Source organism: Typopeltis vanoorti, chromosome 2 (genome assembly GCF_054136105.1).
Source record: "Typopeltis vanoorti isolate ZY-2024b chromosome 2, IOZ_Tvanoo_1.0, whole genome shotgun sequence".
NCBI classification, from domain to species: Eukaryota; Metazoa; Arthropoda; class Arachnida; order Uropygi; family Thelyphonidae; genus Typopeltis; species Typopeltis vanoorti.
Genome location: NC_143550.1, coordinates 122,842,002 through 122,864,065, shown reverse-complemented (window position 1 = coordinate 122,864,065; position 22,064 = coordinate 122,842,002). Strand labels below are relative to the sequence as shown.

The window sequence follows — 22,064 nt, the reverse complement described above, 5'->3', positions numbered from 1 at the left end:
GTCATTAGTGTAACAGCATGTAACTAATTATGCGTTTTACAATCTAAATACTTTCTTTATTAATTTTATAAGAATATCAAAACGACTGTTAGTAACTTTATTAAGTTTACTTTGCATAACTAACTGCATAGAAAAAAATACTCTTCTGCAATCGATTTATTTCTGTTTCTAACAGGCTTCAAATTTATTTTATTCCTACACCTAATATTCCAACTGTTTGTTGTGGTGGAAGGAAGTATAGTGTCACAATAGGTCTTAATCTGGACGATGGTGCGATATGAAACGTAAAGAACAGGAGTAATATTGAGAACATTGCTGATAAGTTCACTGGTAGGAAGCTTCTAAAAACACCATTTAGAGGTAAGATTGTTCACTAGCAGGTTGCAGTTATTGTTATTATTCAGGTGAAATTCTTAGTACAGAATGATCAGTATTTTCAGATGATCAGAGTTTATTCAACAAACATGATCAAATGGATGGATGGATGATATTGTATTACGATCTGTAAGTTCTTAGTTCATGGTTATATATAAAGAAGAGGATAGGTAACCTTTGGGATACCACTCGGATTTATGAAAAAAATCACACACCACACACACACGCACACACAAACGTTGGAATTTGGAAGAGTAGCATATCAATATCATATTGGTATAGTAAAATAATGTTCTTTAATACTTTTTTTTTTCATGTTTTTCAGAAAAAAAATTCAGACACTTGGAGCATTTTATGCAGACATTTCGTCTATACTTAACTCAGGATTACAGACATTTCGTCTATAATCCTGAGTTTTGACTATCATAATCAAAACTCAGGACCTTAGTTTTTTTCAATGCGCTTAAGAATAATCCTTCAGACATCTTACCATCAAGTGAACTTTTATTGTAGGTCTTGAACTTTGAACTTTTTTATAGTTTTGATTACGAAGACTTTTTTTTATATCGATTTAAAATCGCTTTTAATAGCTTTGAATCGTTTGTGTTTTCATATTTTCAATAAAGAGAATCGAAGCAGACATTTTAAATGGTAAACATGCATATTGCGAACTTCGAAAAATCCATCATAGGTGCGCCTTTATTAGCTTAGGCACATTCTTGCGCTTCTCACCAGCGGAATGAAAACATGAAATTCCGTTTGAAGTCCAACAGCTCTCGAAGAATCACAGAATGTTGACACAGTGTGTGTATAGGCACGAAGGTCGTTCAACAGCATATGGGCAGTTATTACTTCCGCTATAGCAAAAAGCGACATTTCTTTCAGAGAGTTTGAAACGTTCTGGAAGGTTTCACCAAATAACATGGTAACACCTTCAGCCACATCATTCAGAATCCTATTTGACATGGCTGTCGTGAAAATATTTCTCAAACAGCAAAGGCGCCAGCCATGATTTCACCCAGACAGAACTCGGGAATGCACATGCTGTTTACTAGAATCAAATTCAAAAGTACTTTGTGTTTTGAAAAGCACTTAATATGTTTTGTAGGATATAAAAAATTACAGCCGAATTCCTAAAAGCTGACAGACCGCTCCAGATTAGAGTCATTAGATTCCCTTCCCCTTCCCCCATCTCCAAGAGGAACGTTAAACAGATTTGCGCTAATTCGAAACTCATGCAAATTAATATAAACAAATTATTTATTTATGCTCAATTAATTCACTTCACAATGCAGTCAGCAATTATTTCATATATAAAATACTTAAAACGATGCAATCGTATTAACACAGGTTTCGAGTGAGGTATAAACGTACTTGATACTATCCTCTTGAGACGTATGGATCTGATGTTGTAATTAACAAGTATGTACAAGATTTAATATTACCGTTTCGGCAAAGGCTCTTGGCTGAATAAATGTTAAATCTTAAAATCGGATTGTTATCCTACTTTTCTATTTTATTTTCCTGCTGCGGATCACCAAATTGAAAAATCCTGATCAGATAAACGGTGTTTACAAAAGTTTAATTAAAGGACCTGTCAATTAAAAAAAATTAAACAAACGAATCATGTTTGGTCCCATGCGTCAGAAAGAATTTACTGGATTACCCGATAATCATAGGTCTCACAATATTCATTTAAATGTTTAAAATGTTTATTGTGATTATAAGTTTAAAATTGTTTAGCGGCTATGTGAAAGTTTAAAGTGCATGCCTACAAACATGTACCTTTGTGGATTAAAAGTTCAATTGTTGCTATAAGTGTTCCAATTTCTACTTCTTCAGATTGAAGAAAAATTAACGTTTCCCAGTGAATCTTGAAAATGTTCAAGATTCACTACTTTAAAATGTTCCTTATGTATTTGAGGCCTTGAATTGCATCCTATTTATCATGTGACAAGTAGCACTAATGATAATGATGAAAGATGATTGTGTAGTTCAGACCAATGTTCAGTTGTAGAGATTTTGACAATTAAGAGGAGTTAATAGTCTGTTCGCATGTCTGCTACTCCTCTACAAACTGCTCTAGAGGGAAGTGAAAGTCTGAGTACGTCAGGTAATGCTTATGCGCCATTGTCGACCCATACAGTGAGCAGATTTAGAATAAAGCTTCAACAGGTTGGCTCGAAAGATGCGTCACCACAAAGTTTCTTGACGAAGAATGGAGTTCTTAAGTAACGTAAGAGTGTGTCGTTCGAACAGAAATGATGCGTTTTATTTTGGCTTCTTACATATCGTTTGAGTTGTCATTTCCGAGATATGAATATTAATTTGCTTATGCTAATCTTACCCATAAAAGATTTTTTAAATCTGTTGCGCATAGTATTGTACTAAGAGCTAGATAAGTCCAGAACTTATTTCGAGACCAAACTTTTTCAAGGTACTGCTGGCCTCCAATAAGCAGAGTAATTTTTAACGTATGGTAAACTCATCTGCTACATAAAAACTTTCACAAATCTGTGATCTAGTAGGATTTGAACTTATAGCCAGTTGAGAACCAGAGACACTATCGGATAACTAGGCTATAAAATCTAATTATATGAGATGGAAACGCAACTTTGATTAACTGAGATATTGTAAAGGTCTAAGTTGCAAAACATAAATAAGTTCACAGTCTGGTGTAAGCAGGGCTTTTTTTTTTCAGCCCGAACGGTCCGGAACGCGTTCCGGTAAACTTTTCCAGACCGTTCCCGCTGAAAAAAAACCCTGGGTGTAGGGTACCATTTCATTTCCAAGGTGAGTTCGTCTCAATCGACGATAGAGAATTTTACCTCCCGGTAAAAGACAACGTAACCAGAAAAACATTCTGGCCTTTTAGCCTTTGTTGCTTCGGATGTAATTTCAGACAACTAGAATCAGGTTCAAATAAGCTCCTTATTTGAACCCAAGGCGTAGAGCTAATGTTAATCAATGATATTAATTAGCAATATGAATGAATGCAAAGAATAAGGGTCTAAATGTATCCTTGAAGGAAGGCAAATATCACGTGGTTATTAGATTGATTAGCTCAGTTCAAATATTGGCACATTCACTCACGTTCAAATTATCCTTCTCAGGTTTACACATTTCACGAAACTTACAAATTTGCGAAAGGATAATTTGAAGACCATAATAGTATATATTATTTTAAACGTTGATTGCTGAATTACTGAATAAACTCTGTTCTTTCATAGCCTATGAGTGTTGTATGAAATAGCAGTGTAAAAGCAACGCAGTATGATATATATATATAAACAGATTCTTAATAGGGAAAAAACGGTCGAGGAACAATCAAAGGTTGTTTTATTAAGAAAGATATTTAAATATGCACTGTACCTTTAAGTAATTTATCGTCATCTTCGCTTTCCAGCTTTCTGGTCGCAATATCTTCCTCCAGGTCGGCATAATCTGTTAATGAACATATTTAAAATATACATTACCCACGTTGAATGCTATTGTTGTTATTGTTATTATGGCAACAATAGCAATATCAGTTTAATTATATTTGAATTTATTCAGATTGATATACATATGAAATTTTAGAAACCTATCGTATATTTAGTGGCTTGAGTGAGAGGTTATATAATCTGATTCACCTACTCTAGAGACAAAACATATTTAATAATATGATAATATAAATAAAAAAAAGCTGAGTTATTAAAGTAGCATGATATAAAGAAATTAACAAATATATATAAAATATAAATATGAGTTCACTTTAAAGTTCATATTTGTGGGTTTGTCTATAATTTCTAAAACACGGTTAAATTTGGTAATGATGACCTTTTTCCTAATAAAGCGGTCTGTAATTTATTCTTACAGTAAAAGGTTTTCCATAAAAAAATTAAAGCACTGTACAGTTCTTACTTAGAGCTTTCAGAACAGTTGTAAACTGTTAGTGGCTTCATACATTGTCTGTACTAAAGTAAAGGTTGGCACACTATTGAACCTTTCAAGTTTTGACGACAGGAAGGAGCAACGATATTCCTTCTCTTACACTATTGTCAAGCTGGTGAGGAGCGATCTGTCCTCCATTTTGTTGTTTTCAGAAGCAAAAATAAAATGCAAAATTTTATGATGATTGCAGAAATTGCGCCTTCAAAAACTGGTCGTAAAACTTTACTGTTACCCCCCCCCCTCCTCAATTTACTGCATAACACAATAAATAGAATTATAAATTTAGTTGCTAGGAAGGAATCCCCTTAAAAAACTTTGGGATAATAAAAACTTTTTGATAAAAGATAATGCAACTACTAATTACATAAACATAATTTTTTACGGTGTTATATGCTATTTAGTATAACACCAAACCAGATAAATTGCAGCGAATCGGATAAAGGCTGTAACGAAGATTTTCTAAATCTGGAACTTCATCTAAGTCAAGTTTCAGCATTTTCTGTTTTGCGATGCCTGTGTGTGTGTGTGTGTGTGTGTGTGTGAGTGAGAGAGAGAGAGAGAGAGAGAGAGAGGGGTTCCAATCTCTAATTTTCTTTCAAAATTTTCTATATTACCATTTAACATCTTTATTCTTATTTACTATAGTTTAACATATAATCGTTGCTATTAAACGATTTCTTAACGTACATTAATCAACTATATCAGTGAATTATAAATTACATTACGTAAAAGTATATTTTTAATTATTTCCTCATTTTTTATGCTTTAGCAGCAGAATAAATTATTGAATATGTGATAGTGATCTTAATGATCGTAATTTCCTCTAAAATTTACTAACCGATGTTTCACAATTTTAGTAAAATATTTATTTTAATATATAATATTTCACTATTCTACATACAGTATATTATCAAATGAACATTTTTGCTTCAAATATATAATACATTTATATTGTAAAATAAACGTATTGCAATGTGTTTGTATTCAATGATATTTTAGATGCTGTTGTACAGCTTGGCATTGTAAAACAGCATTCGTTTTACTTGTCGGGAAGGTAGATATCTACTCAGACAAAGCGGCACCAAACATGGCAATATAATAAAGATGCGTATCGAAGGATTAATCATTACGATATTTTTACTAATTCCTCAGACTACTGATAGTAAGTTCTAGAATGTATCACGTCTATCTTTCAGAAGTGTCTGGTTCGTTTTTATTTTGGCTAGACAGAACGAAAGAGCGCCGGGCACTAAAGGTCGTATGGCGATGCATATTAAAGCACCGATTGCTGCTGAGCCACAGAATGCTATGTATCTCGTGCAGGTCTCCATCCACTCGGTATCTCGTATTTTTAAGTGATTGCACTTTTGATTATGCCTAGCTGAAGGAAAGAGCATTTTCTTCCTCATGCAATTCATTGCATGTTAAAAACACAAATAATACCTGCACTTAAAACATTTATTGAGGGTTTAATTTCAAGACGTATTCATTCACTACTCGTCGATTAGTTGGAAGAGTCCTGCGTTAGTGTCCCATCACAGACGTGAGAACTTTTCTAGAGCTTTTCAAGTAAGCTGAAGTTAATCGATCACAGGCGAAGGCAATAGGATATCTTTTGGCCGGTCTGCTGCTTCTTTTCATATCTTGAAGCACAGAAAGAAATGCATAAAATTTGATATTTGGAATCCTTACTAAAAGTTCAGTTGTGTTATGTTTATTAGGTATATACGAATGCATTTACAAAATGATATGGATACTTATTGAATAAATATATAAACAGAAATGTCATAATATATATATATATATATATATATATATATATTTAAAAAAAAAAAACGTTGACGCCGGCCGGATACGCGGTTATGTGACAAATTTGGTCTAGCATAAGAAGCGCATTTAATTTTATTGATATAACTAACTGCCATGGGCCGCAAAACAAACAGTACTCCTATTTTGACGCGCTTGCTGTATTTAATATAAACGTCTTTGAAAGCTGTTGTGTATTTTATTTATGAATTATGGCTTACCTTCTTATTTTCACTTCATCTTTCAATCCTAGGCCTTTGAGTTTTTACAAAAATATCCCACACGACTGTGGGATACGAAAATAGGATTAATTAAATAAGTGACGAGGGGTTTTAATTTATGAGGCGTCAATACATTTTATTGGTCGGGCATTGGATTGTCGATTGGCTTATGTATCTTATGGGAGGAAGGGAAAAAACGCTTTCCCTCAAATAAAATCTTTCTACTTCCATGTGAGACTGAGTTTCTGCTGAAGAAAGGATTGGGGTGAAAAGTTTCTTCAACAACCGTTGTGGATTGCTGAATGTGTTCTTAAAGTTTTGAGTTTCTCTTTTTAGTATATACACCTTCCTTATAGTTTCCTAGACTAATAGATGTCTTTGTATTAACTACATATTAGCTGGGAGATGATGAATTTCATCGTCTGGTGTGAGACCTCCGTCTTGCTTATTGGAGGCCTGAAGTCACTTGTAAAAGTTCCATGTTTGGTCTCTAGAGCAGGGTTTCTGGATGATATAAAAATAAATTAAAAATTACAAAAATATATAAAATTGATGAAAATGAAGAAAAAAAAACCGTTAGCCCACTCACGGTACAAATGTACTATAGATTTACTAATAACCTTTCGTGGGTGGAATCGCATAAAAAAATATGATCAAAATACTTCCGTATCTTCTTACCTGCTTCTTACGAGGCCTGGAAATAAAGTAATGAGACAAAGAATGTCTGTAAATTATTGCTAATCGCGATGTTTATCCTTCGAAGTGGGTCTGTCCTCTTCTCAGTTAGAAAGAAGTCAGTCGGGAAGGGCCAACAAACATGCTTCCATTCAACAGTCTTATTATTATTATAAACTTTGACCTTTTGCTCTTCATTAAAATAAAAATTAAAAATAAATTACGTTTTTAGAACAAGCTAGCTGTGTAAAGAATTTGGTCATATCCTTTTTTATATTTAATTTAATTTCAATTGCCAGTCAAATTCATTTTATGAGAACAGACATACTGATGTCTGTTGCCTTTGAAATCATTTCAACGGCTAAATTATTATTACTTCATGATAATCGTCTCACTTTTCGAAATTCTCATCGCTATGCGATGATCTTGGAAATTCAAATCGCTTCTCGCCATTCACATCTCCCTTTCTGAAAAAAAAAGTGTTTTGTTTGTTCAAAAACCGAAATCTGGATATCACTTCATTTTCATGAATGCGGTTTAGCATTTCAGTAACTTCAAACCCTCATTTACGAGCTTCCCTAAATTTTTGATTCTGATTTTCTTTGACAGTTATTTTGCACTCAATTGTGTGCGAATTCATATCAAAAATACGTAAAAAACGTTTTATCCAATTATTTCAAAAGTTGTCAAATATTTTCTTATCAATATGCATATTGAATTATATATATATATTAATAAACAATATTTACCAACAATTCTGAAATAAAATAACAAAATACATTTCTTTTGAGAACGCGTTGGAATATTTTTAAGTTCAGTTTTTAATAAAATTTAATTAATCACGAACATAAACGCTATAAACCCTTACACACTTTTCAGAACATTAAAATATAGAAAAAGAAATAAGGAAGTTATTATGAGAAATAAAAATTATTTACGTACAATATTTTTATCGAACAACTTTTGAGTGTGCGCATTATCGTGCGTTGTTGTTTCAAAGCTAAAGGAATATCAATGTAAATATAGATTAAAGTCATTTTATCTACTGTTGACACTGATGTTCACAAGTAACCATAAGCGCGCTAAAATAATGTTAAAGATTATCTTCATAAGAATTCTTGCTTACTTGTAAATTGTAATTTTACATAAAAATATTATTAATTCAAATTAAGAACATACGTACAAATATGTTTGCTTAAATGGAAAAAATCGAGAGATTTTTGTACACGACTCTTTTAATTTTTGGGAAGAATATTGTTAGTTCTTATCGGATTTCGAATTCGTTGGATAACAGTTACCATTTCGAAAAATAAATTGTGTTTTGTTTTCGGTCAGTTCAAAAAACGTTTCGACTTTTTAGAGCTTTTAGAAAAAGAACAATAAAAATGCGATGTGTAGCGTATAACAATATCACGAACGAGATATCCGTTTGTACAAGGTATCTTTTTTTTTTTTTTTGTATATGCACGGGTAATGTAATAATGTTAAATTTTTATTTCAGTTGCAACGAGAGCAATATTCCATTATTTTAATTATAACAAGTTGGCATCGTTTTTCGCAGTTGCGTAAATAATACATCTGCCAGTATTGCCAACTTCGAAAGAAGTACATTTCGAGAGAAATGCAACTTCTTCTACTCACAGTTATCACAACCAAAAAGTTAACATAAAATAACGTACTATTATCTCCTATCACAGGTGTGACTAATTACGTTTATCAATTATAGTACCAAATTAGTATTCATTAGTCATTCTTCGTGATTCTTCTTTTATGAATTCCATAAAGGAATATGGATGTTAAGAATCGCGAAGAATGACTATGAGATGGAATAACCTTTGCATGAAAAGGAGATATTCCCAATCTGAGCGATTCTTAAGATGCTCAAACGTGTATAAATTAACCGTGACACACACATACACATCTGCTTACCACTAAGGGAGAGACATCATTCTTACGTCCAACATTATTGACTGCCAAGAATATCTAAATTTTGATATCTAAAATCTTAAATCTTTATTTAAGATTTTAGATATCAAATATTTCCTTCTCATGTATTATATCATTCTGTAAATCTTATCCTTAAGCCGGATTTCTTCTTCTAAATGGCCAGTATTGACCTTACTTGAAAATACTTATGACATTTATCTGCAATTGCAGCTGGATCGTTCGAAATTGTTCCAGATGAACTGATTATGCTTAATTCGTTTCGTTATTCAAATTTTGTTTACGATATATGCAATTTAGTTAATGCCTTTTGGCTTTTATATATCATATTTAATGATTGAATGATAAGATAGCGACTCTTTGCATAGTTTTTCTTATAACGTATTTCTTTAAGAACTTAATTGCTCATCCAGTGAACTCCAGATTTATTAAGAAATTTAGCCATAGAGAATATATTTAAACATCAAACGATCATGATATTCCTATCCACAGTGCATCAGTATCTCTTCTAGTAAACACCATCTCCCAGTGTACATACTTCTTAATTCTCTTAACATACCTTCGCAGTTAGATTTTTTGCAATTCCACGTAATAAGCAGTGTTTGAAAAAACTGCTTATTATGAACCATACTAATTCGTAAATTCCTGTTCCTAATATGAATTCAATGTATCATCGATCTGACAGTCTAAATCTTTCCTGATTGCACGCGATTGCATAATGTGCTCATGAAAAGCAATCTTTTCTGAGCACATTATTCATAAATTCTCACAATTTTTGGCTTTATTTCTCTAGTTACAATTTAATTAACATAAGTTTATTCTTTAAATTTCTTATATAAGAACACGATATCATTGAAAGTACAGTTTAAAGCTGTTTTTTTTCTACCTTTAATGGGAAAACCCTGCCCACAGTCATCTGGAACGCCGCTCAAATCCACTCGATAGACATAAATTTCCTTAGGTGTAATTTTAAAATTTTTTTAGAATGTTATTGATGCTATGGCCTTACTTACTCGATGGAATATATTCAGGTGGATACATCGCCATAAAACCATTACCATTTTAACAAACTGATTTCATAAACTTATCTACAATCACGTGCATCGCATACCTTCTTAAATCCAATTAGCTGTCATTACTCTGACGATGGAGTTCTTGTCAAATCTGTGCATTATGCTAATAAAATTTATCTTTTTTAACTCTTGTCATAGCAGTAATGTAGGTCTCGAAAGTCTTCCTGTAGTCTTTTGAATAATTCCAGTTTAAGATAATTTCTTCCCACTAACATAAATACATCAGAATTTTTGCCATTTTCCTTACACATAACTTTATTTAAATCACTTAACTTTAGTCCCAGACAAACATACTCGCCTAGCGTTCTTATGATCTAACTTCATAAAATATTTCCTGCGTCTCTTACCACAGATTTTAATGCTAGATTTTAATTTTAAATGGTACGTCTAATATGCAATCAAACGAGTAATCTTGAATATTAAAATCTACATTTGATTAATCCTGAAAACTTTTTATATTTTTTGTTCTCTGTAATTTAAAAGATACTTAAAAGAAATGTAACGCCTAAAGCAAAAGAGCTTCTTATGTAATATCACTTAATCATCACTTTCTTCATGTCCTGTACATTCGGTTTTCCTATAACATATTAGGCCGAATACATTTTCCATTCATTTTCATATTTTTTTTGTTCCACCTTCTTTTCATAACTTCTTTTCTCCGGTGAAGGCATGAAACTAAACTTCACAAAAGAAGATTGTTATTCTCACCCTCTTTTATTCTAGTTCTTGCTGTGTATTTATTAAATTTTTTATTTTCATGTCCATTCATTATTATATATCTTGTTACAATAATTAATGGAGGATGGCAAATTTCTTGTTTACCAAAAGCTCTAATATTGAAGAAAAACATGAAATGAGTCTTCGTATCACGTTTATCTCAAATAAACCGAACTTTCTAAGCTGTTGCTTTTTCGCAGACTTGATTCCAATTATATCTAGAATCTTAATATTAGGAACCAGATTTCGACCTGAATAAAAGCTGTTTCAGTTAACAAAATTATCTCGGCGAACATTCAGCTTTATTCTATAGTCAACGCACCAAATATCAATTTCTATATTTATGTAGTTTTTTTTCCTTTCACTTCCAGTTTCTATTCCATCAACACTACATACTTGGATTGCGTTTTTTTTTTCTTTCTTTTTGAATTTATATGTGTGTGCAGAATACATCCCCATGGGTGAGCCAAACATGACTCTAATGTGTTTACTCAACCACACCTTTATTCTACATACGTCTGTTCCTTTGAATAGTGCATCACAAATCCCACATCCAGCGGCGAGGGAAGTTATGGTCAGAGCAGCCCCTCATCCCTCTTTTTCATGCACGAGCACGGTTGACAAGTGGGCGTGGTGTATAGCATACCTTGGTTCCAAAGTCGGTTCATTTCATTGGCTAGTTTCGCCCATCGTTAATGCCATTTTATTCCCAAGGTACGACTCTAACATTCCTGACTTATCCCTTCAGCAAACAGATCCTTGTAGTGGGAGAAGCAGTTAAAAGTGTTAGGAATCCAAAGTCGATGAATGAGATTTGATTTTTTTTAAAGTTTAATTCCGTTTTTGAAAGACAAGAGAGGTTACCTAATCGTAGTTATCATACCAGACAGTTTTTAGTCAACCAAAATGCTAAATATTTCACTAATGAAATGCAGACATCTTGTAGTCTAGATAAAAATCCAGCTTTATCAAATGGTCCTTAAGCAGGCAGTTTTCACTTCAATATTGCTATAAGTTAAATGTGTTTTATAGTGCTTTTAAAACTAATCATGATCTATAGTGACAGAAGTGAATTCAAAAATTAACTGGTCTGAGAAACTAGCAATGATTAATAAACATTCATTATAAGGATGGTACAGCCGTCTTATCCCTGGTTCAGTGCATTACTATGTCAACTTGCAGGGACGATGTAGCTTAAAAATCGTGTGAAAAAGTAATTCAAGGAATGAAACTTTCGTTTAGTAAATGTGAACTTTTGCTGGAATTTCGCATGGAAATATCGTGAAGAGGTTATTTCAACCAGCTCTTATTAATGTACGATAATCTGTCGATTTATGTACAGTTCGTTCGATAATTGTTCAGGGAGGTAGTTTTTTGTAAAAGAATATGCTTTGCCCCGAATTCATTGAAAGTAAAAATATACGCTGAAACCAGTAAAACTTTAACTTCAGTAAACCTTACTGAAGGTTAATTAATTTATATTTATAATTTTCATTAAATAATAAAAAACTACTCTTTTCATGAAAATAAATTAATCTGTGGATATTTTCTATTTAAAACTAAGTAAACGTATTCATTCTTGCCCTTTTTTTTTGTTAATATCCATTATTATATGTTAATTCACTTGATCTAAGAAATATTACGAATGTAATGTTTGGTGTATAGTTTAACATCAAACTAATAAGTTAGCGACAAAATAACACAATTACCAGAAAGAAAGGGCTTTCATTCCTATAATTTGTGCACATGTCGCGCAGTTTGAACACTTTCGCGAATATCGATTGTCAGTGTGATATGAATTTGACTAAAGCGATAGCGTGTAAATGTTCTCTGTAATCATTTTAAGTACCGATCCTCCAGCTTTTGTGATTTTTTTTCTGATAATATGATAGGCGAAATTCACGTTGTGGTGGCATTATTAAGTAGGATGACTAAAAAGCAACTGAATAGCATTTATCCAAAAATATTGAACACGAAGATTCGGACAAATGATTAGCTACATTTTTTTAAAAAAAATATTTGTATATGAAATACGAGATTCCTGTTTCCGACATAATATTATTATAGACATATGCTAAGACTAATTAAATCACGTGCTTCGACATGTATACTGTATGACAAATAAAGAACTTTGTCACTAGTTTCATCATAACCAATTTAGAAGCTCAAAGAAATAGAACCACATTCATTATTCATGGATTTGAAAAGTGCATGTGATGAATATTACGAATATTATGAATATTCATATTTTATGAATATTATATCATGTGTAAGATAAATGTGTAAGATTAGTGTGTGTGTGTGTGTGTGTGTGTGCACGTGTCTGCAAAACAACAAGAAATATAGTTTTCGCGGTATCAGAGACTTTTACGTCAACACAAGATTCCGATAAGCTTGCTTATCACTAACATTCGTTTTTTAAATATATGGCTTAATGGACTTCAAAGAGCGTTATATATATATAGAAAATAAGGTATAAACAGGTTTAATCTTTTAATGTTAAGGTGAGAGACATACTGTACAAAGCATTATTATTATTATTATTATTATTATTATTATTATTATTATTATTATTATTATTATTATTATTGTGACCTAAACAGATTCAAGAACATTCATGTCACAGTGGGATTGGAACCCGTGGTCTGTAGTCTGCCAGCATACACACAACGATGCAGCAGTGTCAGGCCATACGAACTGCTTAAATTAGCTGCTAAACAGAAATGGGTGCTTTACGAAGAAGTCAAACTATTTCTACACTATCTCGATCACAACATAACGAACAAGGAAATAATAAAAATCGATATGTAAGAAACGAAGTGGATTTTATTGCCTAGCAAAACAAAACAAATGAATATGAGAAATGGCCGAGAAAACTTTGGGTACGGTGCGCAATATGATAGGATAGTGCGTAACTATGATTTTTCGCTTTTCATTTATATAGGACAGGTTTTAATTGCGTTTACGATGCACGAAGGAGAGAGAGAGAGAGAGAGAGAGAGTTGCGGGAAAACTTCCAATAACCACATATGAAGATAACGGGCTGTTACCGAGTTGAAAAATTAACTTAATTCCAAATAGTTTACATGCGCAATTCATATCTATGGCTTGGGTTGAGAGCATGTTGCATGTTACTTGTTAACTTCTCAGAATACGAGCAGTTCAATAGATCCTACATTGGTCATAGGACAGCAATAATTGTTAATATGGCACTTATTGCTGAACGTTGTAAATAGCATTTGATGATTATCTGTCACAAAGCGCTCCACTCTTAATGGTGTGTGTGTGTGTGTGTGTGTGTGTGTGTGTGTGTGTGTGTGTGTGTGTGTGTGTGTGTGTGTGTGTGTGTCAATCGCACTAGACAAAGCTATCTGCTTGCACTTCTCATTTTAATTTACAGATGATGAAAGCCCTCAAAGACCAGTGGGAGTACATTCAAATCCTCTTTCGGATTATTATTGGCGAAACTATCCTAGTAGTTTTGCAAATAAGGTGTAAAGAGAAGAAATTATGATCATAAGTCATAATTTGGGAATTCCGCAAGCTCGAATAGCTTTCAGAATAACATTCTGAAGTGAAATTATCGGTTTTACGATCCACACAGCACAAAAAATGAAAATATGTTGGACATCGGGGAACTGATTCACAATAATAAACTTTCACTATCTAGGATATAGCTGAGTGGAGAGAAAATTCATTTAGATCATGCCAAAACATTTTAGCGAAACTCTCAAACCAAACGGAGCTCCATTAAAGTCATCCCAGTCACTCGGTGCTCTATGTTCATTTCTCATCAACTCATTACTACTTCTATGAAGGTGTTCTGCGGAAATTTACTGAAAAATGACATTCTGGAGATAGCTTAGTCCTCCATAACATCACATACGACCGGAGACCCTCTGATATCAGAGTCCTGAGAAAGATTAGGGGCGTGAAGAGATGACATCAGTGGCAATATCATATTAAAAACGACGATATTAGGAAAGAACTTGACATTGTTAGCATTCAGGAATGTGTTAGCAGAGCTAATCTCAGGTGGTATGGTCACTTAAACAGAATGGGAGAGGAAAGATTATCAAAACGCATGTTCTTTGCCAGGTTGGCAGGGAAAAGACCAAGAGGAAGACCAAGATGTAGATGGATTGATACAGTAAAAAGCGCCTTAAAGGACAGAAATATAAGATCTGATAATATTGGAGTCTTGACAAATAACAGATTGATTTTGAGGAAAATTGTTGATCGGAAGTTAGTAATAGTTAGTATAGCTGAGTAATGGTCAGTAACTTTTCATGCGGTACTATCATAATTATCCTATACACCCCATGAGAGTACATATCAGGAATTTGATGATGATGAAGAATTTCTTCCTCAAGTGTGAAAAAGAGAATTTCATGCATACGTGTTATCTTTAAATCTTGTCTTTACATTTTTCTGTAAACCAAAAATTTCAACCATCTCTGCATGCAACTTCATAGACGTAACTGAGTTATTACTTCTGACTAACATAACTAGAGCAGCGTTCTTGATGTCAGTTACTCAGATGAATATTCTAACAGCAATTACCATTTTAAAATCTGTTCTGTGTTGTCTTTATAATATTATTACTGTATTAAGGAAATAATCAAACTTCATATCTTTCAAATATCATTTTATTTTTTAAATACATGTTTTTCACGTGGAAGTTTTTAAAATTAGTGCAGCACTGAGAGTTATTATATTTTATAGGGAAAAAAAATGTAAATTCTATTAAATGTAAAATTGCAGTTGGCTGAAAAGCGGGGTAGTTCCATCATTAATAATCTTTGCTATTTCTATTATTGTTATTCAGAGTTGAATTTTCGGTTGTCGATTTGGCGCTGTTTTTTTATTTCAGATCTGTCATGACAAATTTGCATTATTCAAAGTCATCGTAGTTACGCTTTCGCACAGATCTACACATTTTGCCGCGTAAGCTTCCGTAACCGATAATTCCGCTCCTTTTTCCCGGTAGTATCCCATGTCTGTCGAAGCGTGTGTTCACGGGGAAGGTATGCCTGCTTTGCGGGAGTAAAAATCCCAGGTTTTAAACTGGGGAAAAAACTCTGCTGTCCACGCCCAAAACCGGCTAACTTGGCTATGGCTGAGGAAGATCCTTAAGCTCCTCACGTCGTCGACGGGAATCGAACCTAGGACACTCCTTCCCCAGGCATATGGTTGCGAAGCCATAGCCTCTAGGCTAACCGCGCGGACATATATATACACCACCAAAAATATACATATATTTTTATTTATTTATTTTTTATTTTTGTGAAAACTTGACTCAAAAGTTACAGTCCGTTTATGACACATGAGTCGGTTTTGGTTTATGTATACATGTTATTCGTTTATTTATTTCTGTCTGATTTTGCGACTACAGTTGGTCTCAGATTGAAACGATTAAATCATTTTAAAGATATCCTAAATACCAGTTTTATTAAATTCCAGCAAGTTTGTTATTATTAATATTAGTTGAATAATTTTTCGATTTTTGCAGAATGGTCAGAGTTATACCAAAATTCAACCACTCGGACGACATCTTGTGTATATTTTAGTTCGTAAACTGCTATATATAATTTATATACATGTTCTTCCAAATGGTGGGAACTAAAAAATAAAAGGAATAAAAATAACTCGGAACATTATCATATCCGCCAAGTAAGAGTTACGGAATAATTTGCATACAGTCAGACGGGCAAAAAAAAACAAACAAAAAAAACCCGAATCTCCGACCTGGGTTCGACTCACTACGCGAAGAATCTCTATATTATCAGGAAGAATATAAATATACGCAACTTTAAGATTAACCACCCCATCCTACTTAATTAAGGTTTTGGAATGCAATGAAACTTTAACCAGTCACAGACCTCTCAAGGACCAGTGATGATTATGATTGTATGCAAGCAATTGTTACAGCCCACGCTTCTAGTGCGACATGTGCATCGATTTTCATTCTTCGATTCAAGATTGATGGACAATCCTTCCCCCCCCCCCTCCTTTTTTTTCTTTCTTTTAGGAAGAACGATTCCAAATAGATTTATTTATGCTTGTTGCTGTTTTTGATGAAATTTCTATTCAGGATTTTTAATAAAATTTATCATTTTAGTTTTGATGTCAGTCAGACCTATTTTAATAACAAAACAGAATTATGTCTACACTGCAATTGCTGTGATAATGATTAGTGATTACTATACGAATGCTATTATGACACTCTGATTGCTTACTATAATTTCTGTGCTTGTTTTAATTATGAACTACCTAAACATTAAGCAAATTTTCCATTACCCACCCTTACATTTTTTTTTCTTTTTGTTTGATATGTTTCCATTCACTGTTCGTTCTATTCTCTCATACCGTGACTGGGGTAATGACTGGTTAAAATGCAACAGTTAACATAAAAGCGATAATTACACGCGGAATGTGGTATAAAAGTGTAACATTATATGCTTGGCATTCTGCTATAAGTTATCAACTGATGATGCATCGAGTTTACAGTAATATGTAGCACCTTGCGTGAAATGATGATGAGAGCAAGAAGTGGTCATCGTCACTACAATAACAACCGTTTCGAACACCCTTTCAGGCTAGTCGGAATGGGCATGCGCGATGAGACAGTTCCCAGTATCCTGTTTTTTATTTTTTTATTTTTATTTTATTTTTTATTTTTTTTATCTCTCATCTCCGGGAAGGTCATTAGCATCCTAGCAGCTGACGGGCATGTGAGACAGGGCTAGATCAGCCCGAGCGACAGGGGGGGAGGGGGAGGGAGCGCCCTTTAAGACTACCGTCCATTGAACCTGGACAACAGACGATGCTTGGGTGGTCGGGCGTCTCTCGCGACCTTCTATCCAACTGCAGCGCCCTCTGTGCAGGCTAAGTTAGCGTTGTAGAAGTAGCTATAAGTAAGAGTAGGTGGAGGGGGAAAATGAGGGCACCAACTCCCTCTTGCTGGAACGAAGGGGGTAGCGAGCAGTTAAAATAGCTGTGGGTATGCAGAGAGCTCAGGTGACAAGTGTTTAGCCTGCTCATGAAAAATTATGTTCGATTAAGAGAATGACGCTTTAGCTGCGAACAGGAAATATGTTTAAGAATCGACTATCGTGGCGTTTATTCAGGTATTTTAATTACCCATACCACTCTTATTAGCAGCAATGAAGTCCTGCCATGCGTAAGTTCTAGGAGGAAAGGTTCTGAGTTTATGATTGTTGACATGGCCATTTTAATCCGCCGAAGGCGGAAGACCAGACATTTCCGGTATGTTTGACTTTGAGAAGGTCATGACGCAGGTGAACGTTCTAGTTAAGTTTCAGTTTTTCTTATCCTCTTTTTTTCAAATATACTAAGAACAAATAAATCACGCTATCAAAGTCAGTTCAACAAGCTTGTTACAGCAACAAAGGAGGAATAAAATATCACGAAACTTGCAACTCTCATTAATGAAATGCTTTAATTTAAAATGTTCAAAGTTAGTGCTTAATTATTAGAAATAAAATTATAGTTATACTTCATACAGCAACTCTGAATGACGCAGCTAACAAGCATAAAAGCGCGATCCAGTGATCTAGTATATATAACTAGAACACAACATTCCTTTTCTCGGTAATTTTCGTTGTTTTGAAACTACGTTCTTACATTTTTGTATCTTTTTTTCTTCTTTTTCTACTGTTGTGGTTTCTCATGCATGTGAATTTCCGTTTGGATATTTGCTGCTACAAATGAATTAACATTAAAAAATTCCTTTAAATATTTATCAAAGAGATTAATTGGGTGCTCCTGGCGGTTGGAGCAATAATTTCAACTAAATTTTTCCTCTTGTAATGTGGACAGCTTAAAGCGTGAGTTATTTTTTACCTTTAACACACGTTACACTAACGAAACTCAACTAAATATCACGTAGTCCTATACGAACTTCTCACGTCCTGGAAATTATTTATTCATTGGCGAAATCCCCACATTTCCTGTCTGCAGCTGTACAACATAACAAAACCCTGTCTGCTAAGATGGTTGGTCTACTTTTTTCCCATGAGTGAACAGAAGTGCGCGGTCCACTCCCCTGATGACGTCATGCGCCGAAAGCAAATAACTGATGACGAAACAGTGTCGATTAAAAAACAGAGAAGGTTGTGAGTCACCGTGTTGACATACAAAGTCCTTTTATGCACGCTAACTGCCACTCACTTTCAGTTGCTTCCCAGCTACAGAGTTGGCCTTGGAGCTATGTGCTGTTCCTTCTTCATTTGGAAGAAAATAAAAGACACAATACGCAAAACAAAACAAAAGAGAAAGAAAAGAAATAGATAGACTACGTTTATTAAATGTAACAGCGCAGGCTCCAACACGTACGCAGTTGACTGTAAATTATACTGTCTTGCCATACAGTGAGTTTCGAATAATAAGTGCCAAGGCTTACTTTTGTTGCATAATCCTCACTGAAGTGCATTGTTATGCACTGATATTAGATTCTCTTTCGTTCCGTGAAAAAATATCTCGGAAGCACTTATTTGTTTTATTGATAAGCATTCTATAAATGGAGAGAGCCAGCCCTACTGATAATATATGCACATGTATTCATACTACTTTTTTTTTTTAAAAAAAGCATCCATAAAAATGGATTTTGGTTTTAATAACAGTGGATTTTTTAGGGCATTCACAACACCCACTGAAAACTGCATTTGGTTTTAATTGGTCTAATGACTAGTAATCATTAACTATTTTAGGATACATATTCATATATGTGCAGTAAATCATACAGAAATGTTTCTTGCACTGTCAGCCATCTTTAACAATGGGAGCAGGTCCATTAGAATCGGTTTTGATCTCCACGAACTGAACACTTCGTAATTCATCATGGAGGAATCCTTTAAAAGAGTAAGTTAGAAAAAAATGCTTCTATTCACTAGTCTTGAGTTTCTGAGACTCTACTTTGAAGTTTTGTTGAAATGCATCTTCAATTACTGAATATAAAATGTTTCCTCCACTTGGTTTCTGATGAAGGTTGTCAATCTCTCATCTTTATACGGCAATTGGACAATTTTCTCTTTTGTTGTTCTTTAACTGAATTATTTTTCTTTAAATTCATGAAGTGTGGTTAGATCTTGGACGACTGGTTGATACACAGACACATATGCGCGCGCGCGCTTGCGCGTCACGAGCTTTAATAACTGCATCAGTTCTGCGAATCCAGAAATGGAGCACAAAAACCAAACCATTCCTCCTTTAGAACAGCTAATTCAATCGCAAAATGTGGTCATTTGTCTTTCATTCTTTCTGCCAATAAACATCCTAGATATCATCAATGAGAGCGTTGGGATTGTAAAGTATCCAGGCAGATGTTTCGAGATCATCGACTGAAACTTGCCTGTTACAGACCTAGAAGGAGTGCCTAAAATATGAAAATATGTTTCAACGTTCAGGATTGCATGTAGCACGGATAATTGGCCTTAGCTTAATGACACGAAACATCCCGCCTCATAACCACCGCCAACAATGCAATCTTCCTGGAAATGTTCTGTAATCATACGCATACCAAGTCGCATTCCGATGTATACACGTATGCCATGCCCTATGATTCCATACTGCTTTCTGCCATGATGTGAGAATCCCTTTCACTCTTCACGCCATTCTGGACTTCTGTATGTTCACGATGTATGTCTCACGAAACACCATCTTCACCTTTTCTTATGCATTCTGTGGGAACAGGTTATTGATATATATCCTTCTGTTCTTGTGTAATGATCATATGCATGTCACCATAAGATTTCTCTGACGATGACGGAGGAAGTGAGAGGTACAAAAGGAACGGTTCTTCCCACGTACCTTTACGAAAGATCATTATAGCAAACTGATATATTATTATTATTATTATTATTTTATTTTTTTTTTTTGCTGAATTTCGTCATTGGCATTGAATATCTGGATTGATAGCATATTGATAGAAAACGGGAGTCTATTATAATTCGGATGTCTATTTCCTGCCTCACCTTGCGGACATGAACGGATATGGTTTTAACGACAATTGGCAATCATATTATGCAAACATCATAATATGTTTGCATAATCAGGGTTTCTTACTCAACACCATCCTTGTATATTTATAGTGACGTTCCTTCAATATCACAGCAGTTGGTTATAATCTAGAGCTGATTGTGGCATATATTCACTGTAGACAGTTTGTCATCGTCATTCCAAATACATAATATTTGCTTTGGTTGCCTAATTTGCTCTCTTCAAATGGATCAATTTACATGAAATTGAGACAACACGATAGATCTTTGTAGAAATCCTAGATATATTTCAAACGACCAGAACGGAGTTATTTCTTTGTGTCATTTCTAAGAGTTTTGTCTAAACTAGGATACGGTCTACCGCGTTAAAATGCTTCGATTTAAACCAAACTTTTGCCTAAGTTTTTCCTGCGAATAGCACATTTAAAACAAAATTAAAATATTTTGACACAATTTTGCACGAACCATCAAATTTTAATACAATCATCCATACAAAGTAATACATGTACAGACAGATATTCAGATAGGCAACATACATTTTTACTACTTGCAAATTATATCATTGAACTTTACGGATGAAGCAACTAAAGCCATGAGACTAGCTAGCTTTTGTCTGTTAATTGTGAGTTTGTTTTCTGACAGATTTGCCTGTTTTTCGAGATGGATACTGCCATATGCGACTGGCTAGCTCACTTTCCATTTTTTTTATGATGATCCGACACATGAAAGATCGCAGACAGGCCCGAGAGATAGAGATAATAGCATTGCAGTTCTTCGACTTTTCTTCACCCCATTTGAGAATGGTGAGATTAGTATTTAAGTTATTGTTTATGGAAGATCTTCAGTCATTTGAGTATTGCAGGATTTCTAGAATCTACAGGAGGAATGGAACTGAAAAACCATTATAAAGGTTTCTCATGTCCCAGACGGGATTCAAATTCAGGCTTTCCAATCAAAGGCATAGTCGATACAGACTGAGCTAGCTTATTGCGCAAACAAATCTGTTTTTGTCATGGCAAAATGTAAGCATGACATCACATTCCTTCTAGTTGACAGCAAATAAATAAAGTTATTTATTACAGATAATAAGATAAAAAATAATACATTTATAAACTTAGATTTGGATTATGCATTTTGCTAAGTATTTTACTCCTTGAAGACGTTTGTATTCCCACAAGGTTATTGAAAAAATTCCCTCACTCGAAATATTTTCAGTAAAAATAGTTCGAGGAAGCGGAAATTATTTCTTTGAATAAATTTCTGGGAAATTAAAGCGTCCGGCAACTTTTTTTTAGCAACTT

General features: G+C 33.9%; 1 protein-coding gene across 1 annotated transcript in view; it reads right to left on the bottom strand.

Moving 5' to 3' along the window:
- sog (chordin short gastrulation) overlaps positions 1 to 22,064 on the bottom strand; it is a 157,463-nt gene that overhangs the window by 66,363 nt on the left and 69,036 nt on the right. The window contains exon 4 of the mRNA XM_090412886.1: positions 3,748 to 3,819. Within this exon, the coding sequence (XP_090269012.1) occupies positions 3,748 to 3,819 (72 nt within the window). The remainder of the gene's footprint in view (positions 1 to 3,747; positions 3,820 to 22,064) is intronic.